Source organism: Erithacus rubecula (genome assembly GCF_903797595.1).
Source record: "Erithacus rubecula genome assembly, contig: SUPER_Z_unloc_2, whole genome shotgun sequence".
NCBI lineage: Eukaryota > Metazoa > Chordata > Aves > Passeriformes > Muscicapidae > Erithacus > Erithacus rubecula.
The window spans coordinates 12,566,534-12,586,071 of record NW_027635860.1 but is presented as its reverse complement, the minus strand read 5'-3'; the positions used below and the strand labels follow the sequence as shown (position 1 = coordinate 12,586,071).

At 37.3% G+C, this 19,538-nt stretch overlaps 1 protein-coding gene across 4 annotated transcripts in view; it reads right to left on the bottom strand.

The window, feature by feature from the left end:
• FER (FER tyrosine kinase) overlaps positions 1-19,538 on the bottom strand; it is a 157,891-nt gene that overhangs the window by 84,206 nt on the left and 54,147 nt on the right. For all 4 annotated transcript variants that reach the window (XM_079331053.1, XM_079331056.1, XM_079331054.1 and 1 more), the window contains exon 11: positions 911-1,003. In XM_079331053.1, the coding sequence (XP_079187179.1) occupies positions 911-1,003 (93 nt within the window). The remainder of the gene's footprint in view (positions 1-910; positions 1,004-19,538) is intronic.

Genomic DNA, 19,538 nt, shown 5'->3' with positions numbered 1-19,538 from the left:
CCTCTTAATTCTTTAACGGGTTCTTGGATGCAATCCTGCAGCGTAAAATTGAAGCCCCATTGCTTCTGAAGTTTTCTCAAGACTGCTATGTTGAGCTTATATTTTAGGATTGCAATTAAAAGGCAATTCTAAACAATTTTTAAAACTCTGCCCAATTTTCTTGCAGGGGTTTTTTTTTTTGTTGTTTTTCAGTTGTTTTGATTTTATGTTGGGAGGATTATGGTGATCAGATGTTCAAGAAAAAGGAAGAAGAAGGTTTTCAAGTACAATCTGATGCATCCCTAAGTAGGTGCTCAAGGATTCTAACTAATCTTGCAAGCTTCCATGTGAAACAAACAAAAGGAAATACAAAAGTAAAAGTAAAAAGGACGTTTGTCCAGCAATTACAGAATTTGAACAAAAGCTCATTATACTTCAGAGATACTCAACAACCATTTTTAGTGGGGTTTTAAGCAAGATCTATAACACTTAATTACTTAAATAGTACCAGAAGTGGTAGCAATAGTCACAACATGCATTGGAACTTTTTGTAACAAATATGGAGAATACATTGCAGCAATTGGTGAAATGTGTACAGCCATCTAACCTACTACAGATTATTATCATACAGAGCATTTCAAGAAAATCAGTCTCATTGGGAAGAATATTCTGAACAATATAGCACCACTCTGGGAGCTGCAAAGAATATACAAACTGTGATTCTCCTAAAGTGCTGCAAGTTATTCTGACATACCATTCTTCCATGATATTATCCTGTATGCTGATCAGTCAGAACAGTGTTTATATAACATTCTTGTAATTTTTGTCCATTCAGATGGAAATGCATGATATTTCAAGAAAAAAAGAAATCATATTTAAGTTGCAAAAATAAAAGAATATATCACAATTCTACAGTATTGGTACAACTCACCGATGATGAACCCAACATGGATTTTGGAGACCTTATGATTCCAGCTATGGAATGACGTATAGTATCAAATCTTGAGACTTTATCTTTTTTGTCCTAGGAAAAAGGCCAGAATCTTCAGTGAAAAAAAGCATAGGATAACTGATTTATTGGAGGATGTGCAATATGGAATACTGAATCTCACTTAAATAAAAGACAAGGGCTGAACTACTACTGATATAGGCCAGGAAGTACCAACATCAGCAGGATTAAGCTCAGATCAATTTAACCCTTACAAATCCTGTATTTTCTGAAATGTTTTGTACAATCATTTTAAGCATAAATTAAACTGGAATTCTTTTATACCCCAAAAACAAGAGACATAACTGAGTTATCCTGAAATACCTGTCATTTTAAAAGGACAATGATTAGAAAATATGACATTAAAAAACCCCATGTAGTAAAAAACTCTACATATGTGCATTATCCTTACTTAATACATCTAAAGGTTTTTATCCTTTATTAACAGGTTCATCTCTAACAACAGTTTACCTGTAAGTATTAGCACCCACTGGTGCAAGTAATAGAAGCCATTTTTCTTCTAGCATTACTGTAAACCCTAAGTGCAGCCACTGTCTGGATTTAAAATTCTGCAAGAATAGGGCAAAGACTGGAGCACTGAAATAGACTTTAAGTGTCTCTAGTTCAGCAGAAGCCAATGTAAATTCCAAGGTCTCATAAGCGACTTAGTCCAAAGACTGTATTTTTCACCTCCAGGTATCAGCTCTCAAATTAATAACAACCTTAAAAAAAAAGTACTTTTAACACAGACAAACTGAGTTTATTGTTTGTAAAGCACCTTTGGAAACAGCAAAGCTACTTCAGTGAGTACTCACAAAGTCAATAAACTTGAAGCAGAAAAATCCCACATTAACAACCTCACTCTAATTAGCTGTAGGCTAACTACAACTGTTTGCCAGTGTTACAGAGAAAAATTGCTTCCAAGTTTCCAATGTACATCTTTGCAGAAGAAACCAAAAATCTCATAATGTAATAAATGCAGTTTCAGTTTATTCCAGGACTTCCAAACAAGCAACAAAATGTTTACATTCTGCACACCAAATTTAGCAGTCTTTGAAAATTATTTCCAAATAAGAGTTTATTTTACAAGATACAAGTCAAAGATTATCTTATCAAAATAATGCTATTTATTTGGCAGCAGAAGTTTGCAATTTGTATGCTATTGAATAAAAGAATTCAAAGAAATACTCATTAACTATGTGCCCACTTACCCATCAATAACGTTTTTATACCTTTTATCAGACTCAAGTATTGTCATACACTAAGTAATTTAATTTTAATAAAACAACTCTGTGCTGAAACCTGCTGAAATTTTTATTCTTGTGATGCTCTGAATTGAACTGCTTACACAAAAAAACCCCAAAACAGAAAAACCCACAGAACAAAAAAAAACACAACTCAATACCCCAACAAAAAAAAAAAAAAAACAAAAAAAAAAAAAAAAAAAAAACAAAAAAAAAAACCCAAAGGAAAACCCAAAAAAATTGATAAAAAAATCAAACAAACCCAAACCAAAAAACCTCATTAACAACTAAGACACAAAGTCTATATTTGCTTGTGTTCTGGTTGTGGAATGATCCAATCTGCGAATCTCTTCAGAAGTGAGCCATGAGATTTAACATCAATTAAATGTACACCTCTTACCTAACAGAAGAAAGTAAGTTACCAAAAGATTCACAAATTCTACTTAATTTCCCACAACCAAAACTTAAGAGTTCTCTTTCTAGTGGACACTAATAGCTTGCTTATTTAATGACAACATCAAACTCCAAGTAAGGTTCTACATTCACCAGTTTCTCCTTAACAACAAAATACTAACAAGATGGAGCTTTTTTGATTCAAAATACCAGATGCAAGGACTGGAACAAGTCTGATAAGCACCACTGAATGACATACAGAGGTACACAGTTGCATTAAATAGAGTGAGTATTGAAATGTGGATTTAAGGGATAAACTTTGGCATTGTTCAAAATGTAGCACATGTCCTGTTCCAACTGCAGTACATTTATTCAGCATTTCCACAGTTCTTTTCCTTGACATATTGAAACTAGTCTCTATCTTACAGCAATGAAGATTTAGAATTTGTCTGCACAGCAGGCATAACCAGACACATGACCAAAATACATCTGTAGCCAGTACTGAGTTTATTCCATTCAAGTATTTTTAGGGCAATCTAAGTAAAACTGAAGAGATATAATAGTGGTCTTCTACTGATTTTTTTGCCATTGTCCAGTTGCAGCGTGCCTTAGAAGGACACACTTGACCTTGCAGGAAACCTATTTTTCAGTCAGAATAGTATATATAAGAGTACAGAGGGATTTTTAAATGCATATTAAGTATGTATTTTTTCTAAACTAGTGTAAAACTGCAACCCAGACCAACCCATCTTTTTAAATGTATGCATTTATGTACAAGTGTGTACAATCTTACTGGGTAAATCATGGTTATTTTAAGTCTGATTTACAAAGTAAAAGCAAATACACATCACAACTATCTTCCAGCCACATCAAATTTTGAACCTCTCAGTCAAGCCCCTCTCAATTCAACAAAAGATTTAGTAGGTGAAAGGATTACCTCACAGTATTAGGCAATTTAAAATTTCTGAAGGAACCTAGCAGAGAGCAAAGACACTATTTGCTCAGAAAGCTCATTACAATTCCACACAGTGCTCATTCCAACAGACATCATATCACCAAAGAAAAACAAACATGCTAAATATGTAGTTATGACAAAAGTTTCAAAGTTGTAAGACATGTGACTACCAGACTAACAAACCTGAGCTAGACACTAGAAAGGAATCAGGAATTCTGCTTCTGGGATACTACAGAGAGCATTACGGAGTAATATACCTACTAGCATATACACACAGCTACTAAAAGCATAGTAACTGATTCAGTTTCATTTCAGCTCAAATTAATTACTTTCAGAGACATCAAAAAAATGGTAGCATGATTTCTCATTTCTTTATGTTATATGACACCAATTTTACTAGAAAGAAAATTAACCTTGGCGTAATATTTGATCATAATATCCTATGCAAAAACAGAATTTACTACTAAAAAATTGTAGTAAGAAAACCTCCACCATTAAGAAGCTGGGTATGTATGCAAATACAAGTTGCCATTAGAAAACATTTTGACCTATCTCTTTAAGTATGTTTAAACACACCTGTGTCATGGGAACACATAATAAGAAGAATTATGAAAAATGCATTACTGATATTTCTCTTTTTAGGACTAGTCATGTTTCTAATGACTCCCAAGAATGAACTGAATTTAACTATTTCATAAACTAGATATAACTGAGGAGGGGGATATCATCAGGTTTAACAATGATAAGGTGTGGGATGAAATGCCATTCCACTCACACCACTGAGATGCCCAGAGCTTGGGGTAGGCAAGCAGGTGAGCAGGAGAACTCCTGAAAGAACACGAGGGAATTTCAGCCACTCCAGACACAAAGTCAGCTTCACTGGCAGCCCACTGAAATGCCTCTATGCTGATGCAGACAGCTGGAGAGGAACTGGAGGTGAGCTCACACTTGCAGGGCTATAACCTCACTGGTATCACTGAATCATGGCGGGGCAGATTCTACGGAGTGCTGGAACAGGATACAGGCTGTTTGGTTTTCTTTCCTTCTTAAGAGGGAAACAATTACTTCAGCTTTTTTTCCAGAGATGTCACAATAAAAGACAACCATTCTGACACTCTTAAATTCACTTTCCATTCTTTCTCTTCTCACAAGTGACAGAAAAGAGAAATGAAGCATAAGAACCAAAAGACAAGCACAGAATTCAGGTCAGTTGAAAACCATGAGTGAAGCACTTGCTATTTTACTTGAGAATTTCTTCCACTCATCTTTATATATGACCAGAATCTGAGTTTCTGTATTTCCTATGTTCTCTTTGGGGCATCTTGTGCAGTGTGAGTGTATGTTTTAGTGGATTTTTCACTACAATCCATGGTCATGACACCTTCTTGTGGACAACAGTCTGCCATTTGCCAAGCACACATTCTGTCAGTTCTGTCACTGAGCAAAATCACTGCAAATCTTAAGAGTGCATAAGAACTAAAACAATATACCCAGCAGACTGACACAATCAAAAAGACTAGTTGAGTCATAGTCACAACAGTATTTTCAATGAACGTAAGACAAAGCCACAGAAAAAAAAGATTTTGCTTAAATTGAAACACATGATGTAGAAGCCCAGAAGAGTTTTTAGCTGTATAAATCCAGGATTCAGGCTATATTTTAGATGATATCATAAAAGAAAAATAGTCTATACTTTTTTTTAGAAAAGCAAAGAATTAAGTGGTTGGAGACAGATCTAAGGTAAAGATAAAACAGAATTAAAGCTTTGGAGGGACAGGCAAACAGCAACACTACCAATCAAAGGTGGAAGATTATCAGCAAGAGGCAAAGGACAATGCAGAATATGAATATTCCTAAAACACTAGTCAGCCATGTATATACAGTGATCGAAATAAGCCCATGCTCCACTCAATATTATTCCATTCAAAGAAAAAAATGTCTCATGAGTCAGATGTGAACTGCCCACATGGATAGAGAAATTAAATGTGGACTTGCAAATTAAAACACAGAACTTTCATAGGAAATTTAGAGGAAATGTGCTGATGAGTCTCCAACTGAAAGAGAAAATGCTCTCAAAAGAAAAGGAGATTTCAATTAGAAGAACATTATCAGTGATATCTAAAATATGATTTAGCTAGAGAACTGTGTGGGAATTGCAAATACAAAGAACTCTCAGGGCCCTGTGCTTACAGGCTCAGAGGTAGAGACAGACAGAGTTTGACCTAAGACCTTAGAGAAAGCTTAGTGAATAAGAACACTGACAGTGAAACAGACATAAAACCAGAATATAAGTTTGTAGTTTAAGTAGAAATATGTTTTAAGCAAACAGAAATATACATTATGTAAGCAAAGCAATATGCTAAGTAAGAGAATAAAAGATTTTCAAGTTTAGCCATAGAACCTGTTATTAAGTTATTTAGAAGCTTCAGATGTATCAATGCAGGTTTGTGAAGTGTTACATCACTGGTTAAAAAAATTACACATTACAGCAAAACCACAAAAAGCAAAGCAATTGATTGGTGTAAAAAAATGCTACCAAGTTTCACAGAAGTATGTGATCGGCTAAAAAAACTAACATAAGGCATTGTAACTAAGAAGTAGAAGGCTTCTGATAATATGGCATTAAATGTAGCACCACAGCTCTCACCCTTCTATGAGACTGATGCCATGAGGCAATAAACAGTCTTCTAAAAATCCTCTCAGTTGCCATGTCTCTTATGATTTTGATCTGGTAGAACTGGTCCTCAGAGATTTTGATGAAAACTATTTCAGTACAGTACAAGGCCTCTAAGCTAAACTGGACAGGGAAATTCCAGCAGCCACTCTGAACAATACATTCAATTAACAGACAGATGAAACAGGAATACAGACAGCATCTGCCAGAGCAATTAATACAGTTTTCGTAAAGTGAATGCTAGCTTCCTTTCTTGTTTGAAGATACACTTTCCTTGATGAAAAAGATATTGAACAGCACTCACCTTAAGGCTACAAATTCAGACAATGGGCAGAACAAGGAATATTTTTGGTTTTTTCAAAGTCTATAAAAGTATGGTGTGGGAATGAAGTTTTGTGATTTGCAAGCAGGAACTTTTCAAAATAGAGAAAATAACATTCTGAAAATTATTGTCTGCATTAGTCACTTCAGTAGTGGAGATAAAAAAGTTAATGAGGAGCAGCCCCAAAAGCACGTCATAAACTTCTACTGCAACATTAACTATAGCCTGCCAGCTAATGAGTAGATACACTAACCACAAAAATCTTCATATATCTGTTTTATAGATATTAGCACTCACTGAGAGAGATGTAAATGCTGACATATTAAAATTTGAGCATACTGCAGAACATGGCCAATATCCCTGAAGTCTTTGATTTGACTTCAGAAATAAGACTAATGTTGTTCCACAAAAGACTGTTCTCTTTTTGTCCCATTTGTGATAGATCTAGGTATATGTAGAAAACCAGATAGAGTATCATGCCATCTTTACAAAAAAACACAGAGTATTTTAAATTATTAACATGGCACTCACCCAGATAGAGTATCATGCCATCTTTACAAAAAAACACAGAGTATTTTAAATTATTAACATGGCACTCACACACAAAACTAGCTGCTGGCTGAATATAAGCTGGTAACTTGAGTTGAGCAGATCACCTCTTTGGAGTCCCTTTCCAGGAATCATAATATACATTTTCTTAGTTTACTGCTATGGATATCTAGAGGTGTGCAGAGACACGTAGATATAACAGAGTTATTAAAAATTTAAATATTCAAAGCTAATTAAAAATATCTCAAGTACACAGTGAAACCAATTAAACAACATAGCTATTCAAAAATCATTTTATGATAAGGCAGCATTGTCTTTTCTAAACACAAGTAACACCTTCCAAAGCAGCAGAAATTATGCATAATTGATGTACACATATTGCAAAACACTACTCTGGATGCAAATTAATGCTCCCTATCCTGAATTGTTTGGGGTAGCCTGAAAAACAAGACTTACTAGTGTGAAATTTGAGTTACATTTTCAGACCAAAGGCATATCCCAGACTATGCCAGTGGAGTAAAACCTGTAAGAAAAAGAGAATGACATTTCTTCAGAGTATGTCTTTGTCCTCTGAGGACCTGTAGTGTAAGATCAGCCCTATTAGTTAAGATGTGATGTTATTACATGCAGCAGTCATGGAAGGATTTTCCTTCCCTATTTTTCAGCTGTCTTCTGAATCTATATAACCTGTTACAATGCCCTACTGTAATAATCGGTTGCACAACTTAATTACACATTTTTGAAAAATGTGTTTGTGTGCTTGTTTTGAATCATTTGCCTACTGTGATTATTTGATGAGCCCTACTTTTTGCTCCTGCAAAGACAGAGAACAATCATTATTCCTTATTTATTTGCCTCGTGTATCCCCACACCCAACACACTGAACACATCTTTATTACATTCCCCTTCACTGCACTTCTCAAATCTGTAAAGCCCAATCCTCTTATTCACTAATTCTACAGAAGGTCCTCCACGTATCTGAGTATTACTACTTAGTCTTTCCGAATTCTTCCTACATCAGTTTTCTAATTAAGAGAGCTGAACATAAATTGGTTACATGAAGCCAAACTCTTCATGGTACACAGCCAAAGGACAATTTGCATTAAGAGAAATGCCAGTTTGATACTGAAAAATCCAAAAACCTCAATAAGGACAATGATCAAATTCTGAAACAGGTTTCCATCACTGGAGATGCTAGAACCTCAACATGCATAAGCCATTTTGCAGCCTGATGTAAGATTAAAGATGACCCTGCTTGGAGCAAGAAGCAGGACCACATGGACCCTCTGAGATCCTTCCAATTTAAATTATTCTGCCATTCTGTGGCACCTGGGAAGTAGGTGCACATCAGTTTATACTACAGGTGGGTCTACAGGAACGTTGTAACACAATATGATGATAATTTTAAAGGTTTTAAAAAGGCTGTTAGAAATAATATGTATAATTTGTAACAAATTCAGGAATTTACTCAACTTACTATCAAAAACATTTTCTTTCATATACTTTTTTTTTCACTTATGATTACTTTTAAGCATTTCATTCCTTATATACCACATCCTGAAGTCACAACAGAGGCTGGGAAGTAATTTTTTTTTTTCAGGAAAACATCAGCAAGCAATCTGTGTAAATATAATAATTTTTTAACAACAATTATGATTACTACAATGCAATTGACACCTTTGTTGGGGGGTGGTTTTTCTTTTATTCATTGCCTGAGAAATTTTTCCCATTGAGCTGCTAAAGAAGCACTGATGGCAAAGTACTGGAGACAGAGGAGGGGGATTCCCTCTGGTTTTTGGGAGTTACTCTCAGAGGGAGGGCAGGGACACGGTGCGATTAGGAGCAGGTGAAAGGAGAGCGGGGCAGCCGCTCTCTCTCTCTGGCTCTTGGCTTTGGAGGAGGAGGCCGCTGCTGCCGCCCCAGCCCGGCCAGAGCCGGCAGTGCTGCTGTCCCGCACCCTGCCCTGCAGGAGCCCCGCAGCACCGGCCCGGCCCTGCCCCAGCTGCTGAGGCGCGGCCTCTCTTTCCCGTCCCTTCCCTCCCGGCCCTGCCCCAGCTGCTGAGGCGCGGCCTCTCTTTCCCGTCCCTTCCCTCCCGGCCCTGCCCCAGCTGCTGAGGCGCGGCCTCTCTTTCCCGTCCCTTCCCTCCCGGCCCTGCCCCAGCTGCTGAGGCGCGGCCTCTCTTTCCCGTCCCTTCCCGCCCGGCCGCCATCGCCGCGCCACAGCGCCCCCTGCCGGGCGGGCACCGTGGCCCCGCCCCGCCCCGGGAGCCGCCGCGCCCCCTGGCGGCCGTGCCGGGAGCTGCAGCGCGGGGAACGCGCCCGCGGCGGGAGCTGCGCGGGCTCCGCTGTGCCGGGAGCGAGCGCCGCGCTGCGGGCTGTGCGCGCTACTGCAGCTGGGGAAGAGCTGCTGCTGCCGCCCATCCCAACCGCGGCAGCGCCGAGGGACCGGGGCTGCACTCTCCAACACGAGGGAGGGCCCTGCTTTCCCAGCAGACACTTTTCAAACCGAAACACCTTTGCTTTCTTTTCTGAATCCCTATCTATCATAATAAAATGTACAGCTTAGTTGTCTGCCCTGTTTTCTGTTTTAATTAAGACTTTCAAAAGGCTAATTTTTCAAGCTACATATGAAATGTCAGGGAAATGTCACCTTCATCTTTTAAATGATTAGCAAATCTTCCAAACACACGAACATGTATTAAATGTCTTGATGAAAGTCGAGCACCTCTTAAAGGGGGTTAGCAATAATGTTTCCAGAAACACAGTACCTTTTAACTCTTATATACGCCTAACAGCTTTTTTATTTTTGAAAACATGATACTTTGATTTCACTAAATTATCATCAAAAATGTCAACAGCTCTTTAGAGAAAAAGATGACTAAATGTATCTCAACACCTAAGCTGAGGTATTGCGATCTCATGTAAAAATGATTTTTGTGGAAAGATAAAGTAGCCAGACAAGGGCTTTTGCAATGCAGATAGGCCTCTGAAATTAAATATTCCTTCTCTGCTTAATGACTGTATGTCTAAACGACTAAATCCCAATACACCTCCATTCACTGATCACACAATGATGCCACGTAAATGACACCTGATTGCAATAAAGGAAATTCAACAAGCCAACTGAGACTTTTGAACTCTTACAGACAAATTTAGAACAAACAAATACTTCTAAAAATTAAGTTTAAATGCTATTACCGTATTTAACTGTGGAAAAATATAACAGAGAAAATTAAAGCCTCCACTATTTAAAAACCTCAGGCTTGTCTGTATATTTTCAGATATGATTTCAAGAGCACTGCTATTAATCAACAATATCATTATTAACTGAATGCACAAAAAAGTATTAATTCTCAAACAATCATTTTACTTCTTTCAAGTAATAAAAATCTATCAAATTTCAGTCTGTACAGCACTTGCTATATACTAAAGGGAACTACCTTTCATGGCATGGTCCTTATCTTCCTTGTTTGCCATTGCCACATCACAGTAACAAACCTCCAAACATACCCACAAGTTCTCTCTTGCTGTAATTCTGTGCGAGCTCATGAAGTTGCAATGGGAGAACATAAAACAGACTGCACTGAGTGCTCACAGTTCTACTGCAGTACTTAATGTTCACAAAAGCAAGCAAGCCAACATCTTACATCCATTGGCAGCTCATAATTCAAAAAACCAACGGCATGAAAAAACCAACGGTATGATGAACTGGCTGCTGGTGAAGGTCAGCATCTGCCAGGACAACATGCTCAACATTCAGGCTGTGCTGCTGCTGCTGCTCCAAGAAAACCAAGAATCGCAAGTCAAAAAGCAGTGAATAAATATGCATACCAAACCACATCAATGCAAAAATTCTTAAGAGCATTTCTGAATCAAAAAGGCTAATTTTATTATTTACTTTAATAAAACTATGAAATAGTTTCAGGATTTTATGACCCAAATTTTCAGAAAAACAGAGAAATGCAGTAATACTTGATGTTTTAATCCAGAACAACACTACAGTTGCCATCTGAATTGGTGAAGTCTTCAACTTGAAATACCTTTTCAAACTGGTTATATACACCAATGCACACAAAGACTAGTCTTGCTGCCCCTCTTTCAAGTTAAAAAAGAAAAAAAAAAAAAGAAAAAAAAAAAGGAACAAAACCTGAGCTAGAATGAAGATTCTTGCTAAGGCAATTGAAGAAATGGATTTTTTCCACATAGACACACATTATACAGTATTACTCCTATTTGGAAAACTGCATCTCTTTAACTAGATTGTAATAAAACAGCATCTGAACCCATCAGTATTCCTCCATTAGAGATGGGAATTAGTGCAGAAAATAAATTTTATGTCCTGAAGTTTTCATACTCATGTATTCACTCTCATTTATTTATTCACAGAAACAAGTATAAAGATGGAGTGTGGTTTTGGCACTGGTTAAAAAATTGCACTATTCAGTAATGGCACTTCCTCAATGGAATGGTGAAGTTTTACCTGTACAGTAGTTAGCTTCAGTTTTTAAAAAGTTAACGTTAAAATTTTTAAAACTGATAAATATTACTCAAGGGCTAACAGATCTTCATTACAACTACTGGCCTGATAATAAGACCTAGAGTCATCACTATATGGGCTGATAACAAAACGCCACAGGTGAAGAACCTCTAGGCTACATTTCACAAGAGACATGCAAAATCTTCAAGTGAAAGTGCCTGAAGAACTAAGCTATGATACAGTATTCAAGACAATGAACTCAGCAGATTAAGCAAATACAAACACAACATCCAGGACACTTTTACATGAGGATCCAGAGTGGTAAACATAAAGCCTTGCAAAAAAATACCCAAAATACCTCAACTCCTAATCTTCTCTGCAACAGTCCAAAGCTGAAGTAAGGAAGTGATGAACACCACCCACAGCTACCATAAGGCATGTTGGCGAATTCCTAAAGAGCAGTGTGCATGCCAAAGAATGCTATCTGGAACTGGAAATTGTCTTTACTAGCCACATACTTAAAATAACAGTAGTAGGCTTGCCAGAAATCCACATACACTTAGACACTCTGCAGACTGAGAAGCACAAATCATTTTCCTTTTCTCATTACAACCTGTGCTGGCTATTTTAAAACTCTAAACTCCCAGAGAGGAAGCCAAGCCACATTTCAGCAGAGAACAAAACAAAAACTGTTCTCAATCTTTTATTCCAGATCTGCACAGTCAAAGCTTCTCTGGTCTCACTGAGTACAATGGCATCAGTACCTTGACAAAATGTGATCTCATAAAGCAAATTTGTATAGCAGTTTGTAGGTGGGGGATTGTAAGCCAGTAAAGAGGAAAATTACAGGTATGAGCTGCAAGCAGGTGATTTATTCCCACCACAGAAATTAGTTAAAAGATGCTGGAGTAAAGTACAGGGAATACAGAACTAAGGTAACAGGACAGTGAGGACAGTTTGGGAGAGGTTCTTCCTAGAGATTCTGAAAGAAAAATAAAATTTGCCTGAACTCAATTCAGGCAAAGGTTCCATCCAAAACATGGTTTTCTAATGAGGACTACATCTCTTTAGAGTTCAGCATTTTGTATCCAAAGAAGACATGGGAGGACAACTGAATCAACTAACTGGATGCTAACTGCACAAAGGGAAAACTAAAGCTATGGGAGCAAGTATTCTGTGCATTAGACAATGAAGCAGCTGATGGTGCTTCCAGCTGTGCCAACCAGGGGTTAGTCAGCCCAAAATGTACCTACATGCAGTATTTATAAACATAGTATGAACTGACTATGGCATTTGTTAGTGACTGCACTTACCTCACCGGTCAATTACTTTAATTAGAATGCACTACTCACTAACAGAAGGAATGACAGTCTTTCCAGATCTCATTAAATATATCCAAATACTGTTGGATCTGGTTGGTTTTCAGCCACATTTACACTCAGTAATGCCTGCTAAAGATTAGTGCCTTACAAAGCTAGTGGTCTTAGGCATTTAAGTCAAGCAAGTCTGGTTCTTCTAAGAGGTTAGATGTATTGAAGCAGCTGTACCCTGAACAGCTGTTGGGGAAGCAACAAAAAGTTGGACAAAAGCTGACATGTAAAAAACAGACAGTAAGAACAGCATCACTATATTGTATGACCTTGAAATTCATGAATCCTCTTATAGCTCACAAGACACCAAGAACAAAATATCCAATAGCTGTGGGATCCCAGACTGCAGGCAGGGACCTGCAGCCCAACTTCAGCAGAGGCCCACGCCAACTGACAGAAAACACTATTCTGTAGGGGGATGAGGTGGGGAAACCCCCAAATTTTCCTCTAACTTCAAAGGAAATTCTTACAGGTGGGAGAAAAATCCCATCTCCCCAGCCAACCACCATTTTGTTGTATCAGAGAGGCATTGTCTCTATGTCTGTCATCACACTGTTCTGACTGGTACAAGGTAATATTTCTTCAATTCTGCCATCTACACATTGGCATGTACTAATGAAGATTCCCCTTTTAATTCAATAACTGGTTCAAACTGACTCACTGACTGGCTCTAAGAAAACCACCTGGCAAATGCTGTATCAAGTACCAAGAAATAGTATTATGTGTTATCTGATCAGGCAGGATGTAAAGCCTTCTTCTTCTCCCCATAAACAGTGTTACTAAATACTGGTGACTGTAATCTGTTTGGAAAAATCATACTGTGAGAGGATGCATTTGCTTCAGCACAATAAAACAAAGTTTCATGGAGTTGACTCTGAAGAGCTTCAGTCAGATGGGACATGGCAAGTTCTTAGCCAGATCCACATTTATGTTAGATGCGTTAAACAATAAAACGGAACATTTCAAAGCTGGAAACAGATTGCAGCCTGCCTAGATTCCAATCTGATCAGGTATTTCTGTCTGACAGCTGTTCAGCAGGGTAGTCAGAATATGATATTTGCTTTTTGACAGATACTTGTTTATGCACAAATCAGCCTGCATGTTAATAGATAAAATGATAAGACCAACTTTGTGACAGCTTGAGCACAACTTGAGCACCATAACTGAGGTAGACTTAATGAATAATGTTTGCAGGGTGCCAAAACAACAAATATCTGCCAATTTAAACAACAGAACAACAAAAATGCAAATCCTCAAAACTGGCAGTGTTCAAATTCTACTCTTAGTAAAGCCTATGGTCCACTGAACTCATGCATAGATCACAGCTACAAATCACAGACACAAACAGACCATTTTGAAAATATAGACATCATGGAGGACAGCATCAGTGTGTCTCAGTGATGGCACCAAGTAAAAGGCTTCGATCCTATTCAAGTTGAGGTTCATAAGTTTATCTAGCATGATGAGCCAAAATAAGTAAGGCAGCACTTCTACAGAAATGCTTAGTGTTAGTCATTAGTTATTAGTTCAGTCAACAGATTCTTTTTTTTTTACTTCAGTCGTTACTTATTTAAAAGTGCCTGAACAACCAAGCAGTGTTTCCTCAAAGTTTGTAAGATGCATTTATGCTCAAGATACTTGCTGAATCAAAGACCAGTCTCCTCTGTTACAAAAGAAACTCCTTTGGCACCCACATCCCTGTTCCCCTAAAAAAACCACAATTTCTACTTCAAGGGTATAGTTATACATGACCCAATGCATCAACTTCTTAAAATATATGCTGAAAAATATAACTGATTAAATACTTCCATCATGTATGTTGAAAATCTTATTTTTCCTCAGCATTTTTATTACATATTATAAAGATCAAATTTCATTATCACACAGTTACTGAGACACTTAATGTCAAGATCAAATTGCACATACAACTATCCACGAAACCAACGTTAATTTACATGTTATATATAAAAATCCCGAATGAGTGAACAGATCGAATAGACAAAAGCAGCAGCACCTGTAGCAGACTGAAACCTTCCAGTGCACAGCCACAGCTTTGGATACTATTACAGAACAGTCTGAGAAGAAAACTGCTGCATCTTTGTCAAAAAGCTACTTCATTGGCCTGTATAAAAATTACTTCAAAACAAATTATTCCTTCATTAATGGTACTGGAGTTTGAATCATCACAACAAGCCCAATGTAACAGGATCCTATTCGGTAGGAAATGCTGACAATTTTCACTTTCAGGTTTGTCTTCCCCCCACCTCCTACAGTGAAAATATCTCCCCTTTATGTTATAACAGCCAACAAATTAACACAAAAAACTGAATTTATATCAGCTGCACTGAACTTTGATTTTCCTTGAGGATGCAGATTTCTTTCTCAAACTAACAAATACAAGTGTACCTAAAGGTTTCTGGGTTTTTTTAATCCAGAAGTTACTTCTTCAGCTTTTCTGGTTTTATAAACCAGAAGTTACTTTATTGGGTTTTTTGTTTCATTGTTTCTAGCTCAGAAGTTACTTCTAAGTTTTTAACTTTTAGAATTCTCCAAATATCTCTCCCCTCACTTTAGAGTCATACAAAAATCTGCATCCTCTTTCAGTACAATTGCCTATGGCCAGCTCAATCACATCAGTTCCTTCTGTACTGCAACATTCACTGCATTACACTGAACTCAGAATAAGCAATCATTATGTTCAATTGCCCTAAACAGCAGCTAGCACAGAAGAAAATAATTCAGGTTAATATGATATATAAATGGTCAAGACTGTCAATCATCTCATTTTGGCACTCCCAACCCCTAAACAATATATTTGTGTTTACAGTTTTCTCTTTCTCCTACCAACAGTTCTTTGTTTTCAATTTTATAACAGTTGCTGAGTAAATGCTAAAGGTTTCCAGAGTGAGATCATTTCAGTTAGATATTGTGCAAGTCCTCATTGTTACAGAGTTCTGGCCAAACTAGATGAATGCAATCTAAAGGGGAATGACAGAAGTTTGTGTTACATATAAAGCCAAACATTAAGTGATTTTATTTCATCTTAGTATTCACAGCCAAGATCTAGAAATAAAACAAGTCATTCTGAGACATATCAGAAACAAAAATTTACAGATACATATAACTCAGACTATGTCACTTCTATACTGTATTTTTCTTCTTATACCCTTTATGCTTTCATTAAGCACTCAATTTTTCACAGAGGCAACATGTGCTGATAAAGTCAGTCACAGTCTCACAGAAAAACTGTCTCACAAAATTATACTGACAACTGCCCTGTCTTCAGCCCTTCCTTCAGGATGAGTCCTTCATGAGTATGCTGTAGGTTTCACCAATCCTATGTTTGGTCCTGTGTCCTGGACAGACTTTGGACCCTCATGACAGTCTTGTCCTCAGCTCTGTCTCCGACCCCTTTTCATTTTGCTCCTGACAGGACTCCTAGGCACACTCTGAACCTGACTAAATGCTCTGTAGTCTCTGGAGCTGCCATTGTCTGGCCCTGCTACTCTATCCTGTATTTGTTTGGTTTTTTTATTTTTTCTTGTATTTCCCTACTTTTATTAATCTATACTTAACTTCTAGACACCACCAACTCTTGTTACTTTCAGAAACTTGACAAAAAAATCCCAGATTTAAAAAATCGTTTTGCTTGCAGAAAGATTTTGCATTAAATTACAAAAAACAAACCTGCTTTGTCCACAAAATCCTACAGTGCCCTAAAAATAAAGACCTTCAATCGTTTTCCAAGAATGACCAATTTCCATACATCTGTAATACTCCAAGTTTTCTTTCTTCTCTAGGATGAGGACATCAGTTTCAGAAACTCCTGGATACCTGCTATTATCTTCATACAAATGTCGCTGCCTTTCTTGCATTACCCTAACACAACAGCCAAATAAAAATTAAGTTTCTGATGACCGTTCCTGAACCTCCCTAAAAAGAAACTGAGATAAGTAATCCTGGAATTTTTTTACAAGGTTACGATAATTCCCACTATATCACACAGAACTTTAATCTTCCCTACCATTAAAGACTGTTTTGAACAAAGAACCTCAATGTTTGTTGGAAAGGGGGCTTCACCTGTTTGAATATTAATATCCAGAGATCTTTGCAGCCTAGGTTCCTAACACAACTACATGGGACTAGCAACTTGAGTCACAGCTTTTTGAGTCACAGGCAGGACACCTTCAGCAATCTAAAAATGGGCATTAGTGCTGATGTTCAGGCACCTGGATTCCAAAATGATCAGAAATGTTTAGCTTCTATCTGACTGCTTGATGATAAAAGAAAAAAAGGAAAAAAAAAAGAGTATCTGAAACTATTTCACTGAATGCTATTTCACTTACCTCACTGTAAAAAATTACCAAGAGAAAAAACAAAACATAAGAAGGAGAACAAAAAAATAGGTCTGTAGCTTAACGACAGTGGTCTGAAAATTGGATTGCCATTCTGTTTTCTCAAGTCTGTAGCAGGTGAGAACCTCCCCACGTAGCAGAAAAAACAGAAGCTAAGCATAAAATCAAACACTTCAATTTGGCAAAAAACTATCAGTGACACTACATTAAAAACATAAATCCTAATTCCAATAATTACTTTACAGCAGATTTTAGGAGTTTTAGAAGCCTAATAATTGCCTCCATACACAATGGTATTTTTAATCAGTCACTTAAAAAGGAAGAGAGCAAAGCAGGGGAAGTGGTTTAAAGCAGCCAAATTCTATCATACTACATCCTGTGCGTTGCCTAGAGGCTATGAGAAGTTAGCAATCACACTGATTCAGTCCCATCTCTATGAAAACGATGCAGGATGACAATGATGATGATTCTGGCAAAGAATTACTATTTTTCTCCCAGCACACAGAGAAACATATGCTGGATACCAGTATGTGATTTCTGTTCAAAAGGAAACTTCTGTGTGAAGCTTTCCTAAACCAAAGAGAAGATTCTGACTGTAATAACAAATCCCCAGTGGGTATGCAGTTCTGCAACACTACTATGGTGAAGCCTGCTTCCTCAAGGAAGAAATGAAAGCTCTTGAAATATTTTTGGCAGTTCAAGAGAGATCTATGTACTTTTCTCAAGTGCTTATAACTCTCCTTCACACAGAGGGTAAACTAATTCTGCACTTCAAATATTCTAAGAGTTCTGTTTCTGTGAATGATCCACCTCCCTCAATTCCTCAAAAATATTGCTTATGCTTCTGATTTTGCTTTTCCCCAACGTTATTTCTCAACTTTTTTTGATATGCTAACCTTAAGAAATATCTAAATTCTGAGCCTTAGTGTGTGAACTTAGCCCAGTCTTTTACTGCAGAAGTTTCTAGATATGTTCAGTGGCAAGTCTTCACAGCTCCACTGACCTCTCATCCTGTATATTCTGGACATGTCAGTAGGACAAAGTATGACTGGTTTTATCTGTTTATTACCTTAGTATACTCTTAGTATTGTTCTTCCTTTGTTATCTGTCCATCAGGCAACTGGGATTTACAAAAAGAAGAAACAGAAGCCAGAACATATTCACTAAGAGAGAAAAATGAATAGAATTAATTCTGTCCACACTTTCTAAAAGCACCTGACCTTTGGGACACTTTCGATCCATGTCAAATGCTGGCTGTAAGCCAGAAACACAGGCCCAAGCCAGCAAGTTTGGACAGTGGCCATAAATAAAACTGAACTTCAGCTGTCCACGCAACTACCAAACGAAACTGTTCATTTTGAGGTCTTTTATGAATGAATAGGCAAAATTTCTACAGCATGATTGCACTGGTAGCATTTCCTCAGCAGAGACTAAAATAAAAGAAAAGATAAAGATATCAGTGCTGCACAGACTATCTCTGGCCCCGGGTCTTTTGACAAGAAAGTTGAAATCTTACAATAACGTGAAGGAAGTGTACAAGATTTATAAATATATAAACCAAATTACAGTGAAGGGCTCCCCTACCATGCTCTAATACAATCTTTGTTCTATACAGATGTCATGACCCTCTAATCAGTAGAGAATTACTTATACGGACAGATAAGGAAGATACTTGGTGATGCAATACAGAGTACAAGAATGAGTGCATTCTTCTGAAGCAGTAAGAAAAAAGAAAAATTTATCTCTATGGTTACACTTTCTGCTATTGCTGCAATGGCGTGTCACAGAAGGCAATGATTTCCTTGTATCTATTTAAAAATAAAGAACCTGCATATTCTGAGACAGAGGGGAAAAGGAGCCTCCAAGAGTGTGGTAGTTCTCTCAGAAGATTATGCTTCATGACCTTATGATCCAACAACTAAAATGTATGCAATGAAGCATGCTTAATCAAATAGCAAACTCTTGCAAAACCTCTTTCTACACATCTATGTAACTGACAGTAAAAAATAAAGGCATACAAATTTATTAAATTTGTCAATTGCTATTTTAGTTGAGAGTTCTGAACACATTCACTTCAAATCCAAACCTGCAGAAGAAGACTGGCTACTGGTTTGTTGATCATACTAATTAGAGCACCAAGTCTTGGATTCTGGAAAGGAAGGATGGAAAGATAAAGCATTCACATAAGGTAGAACAGGCCAACTTCTTTTATTTTTTTTTTTTCAACAGCTA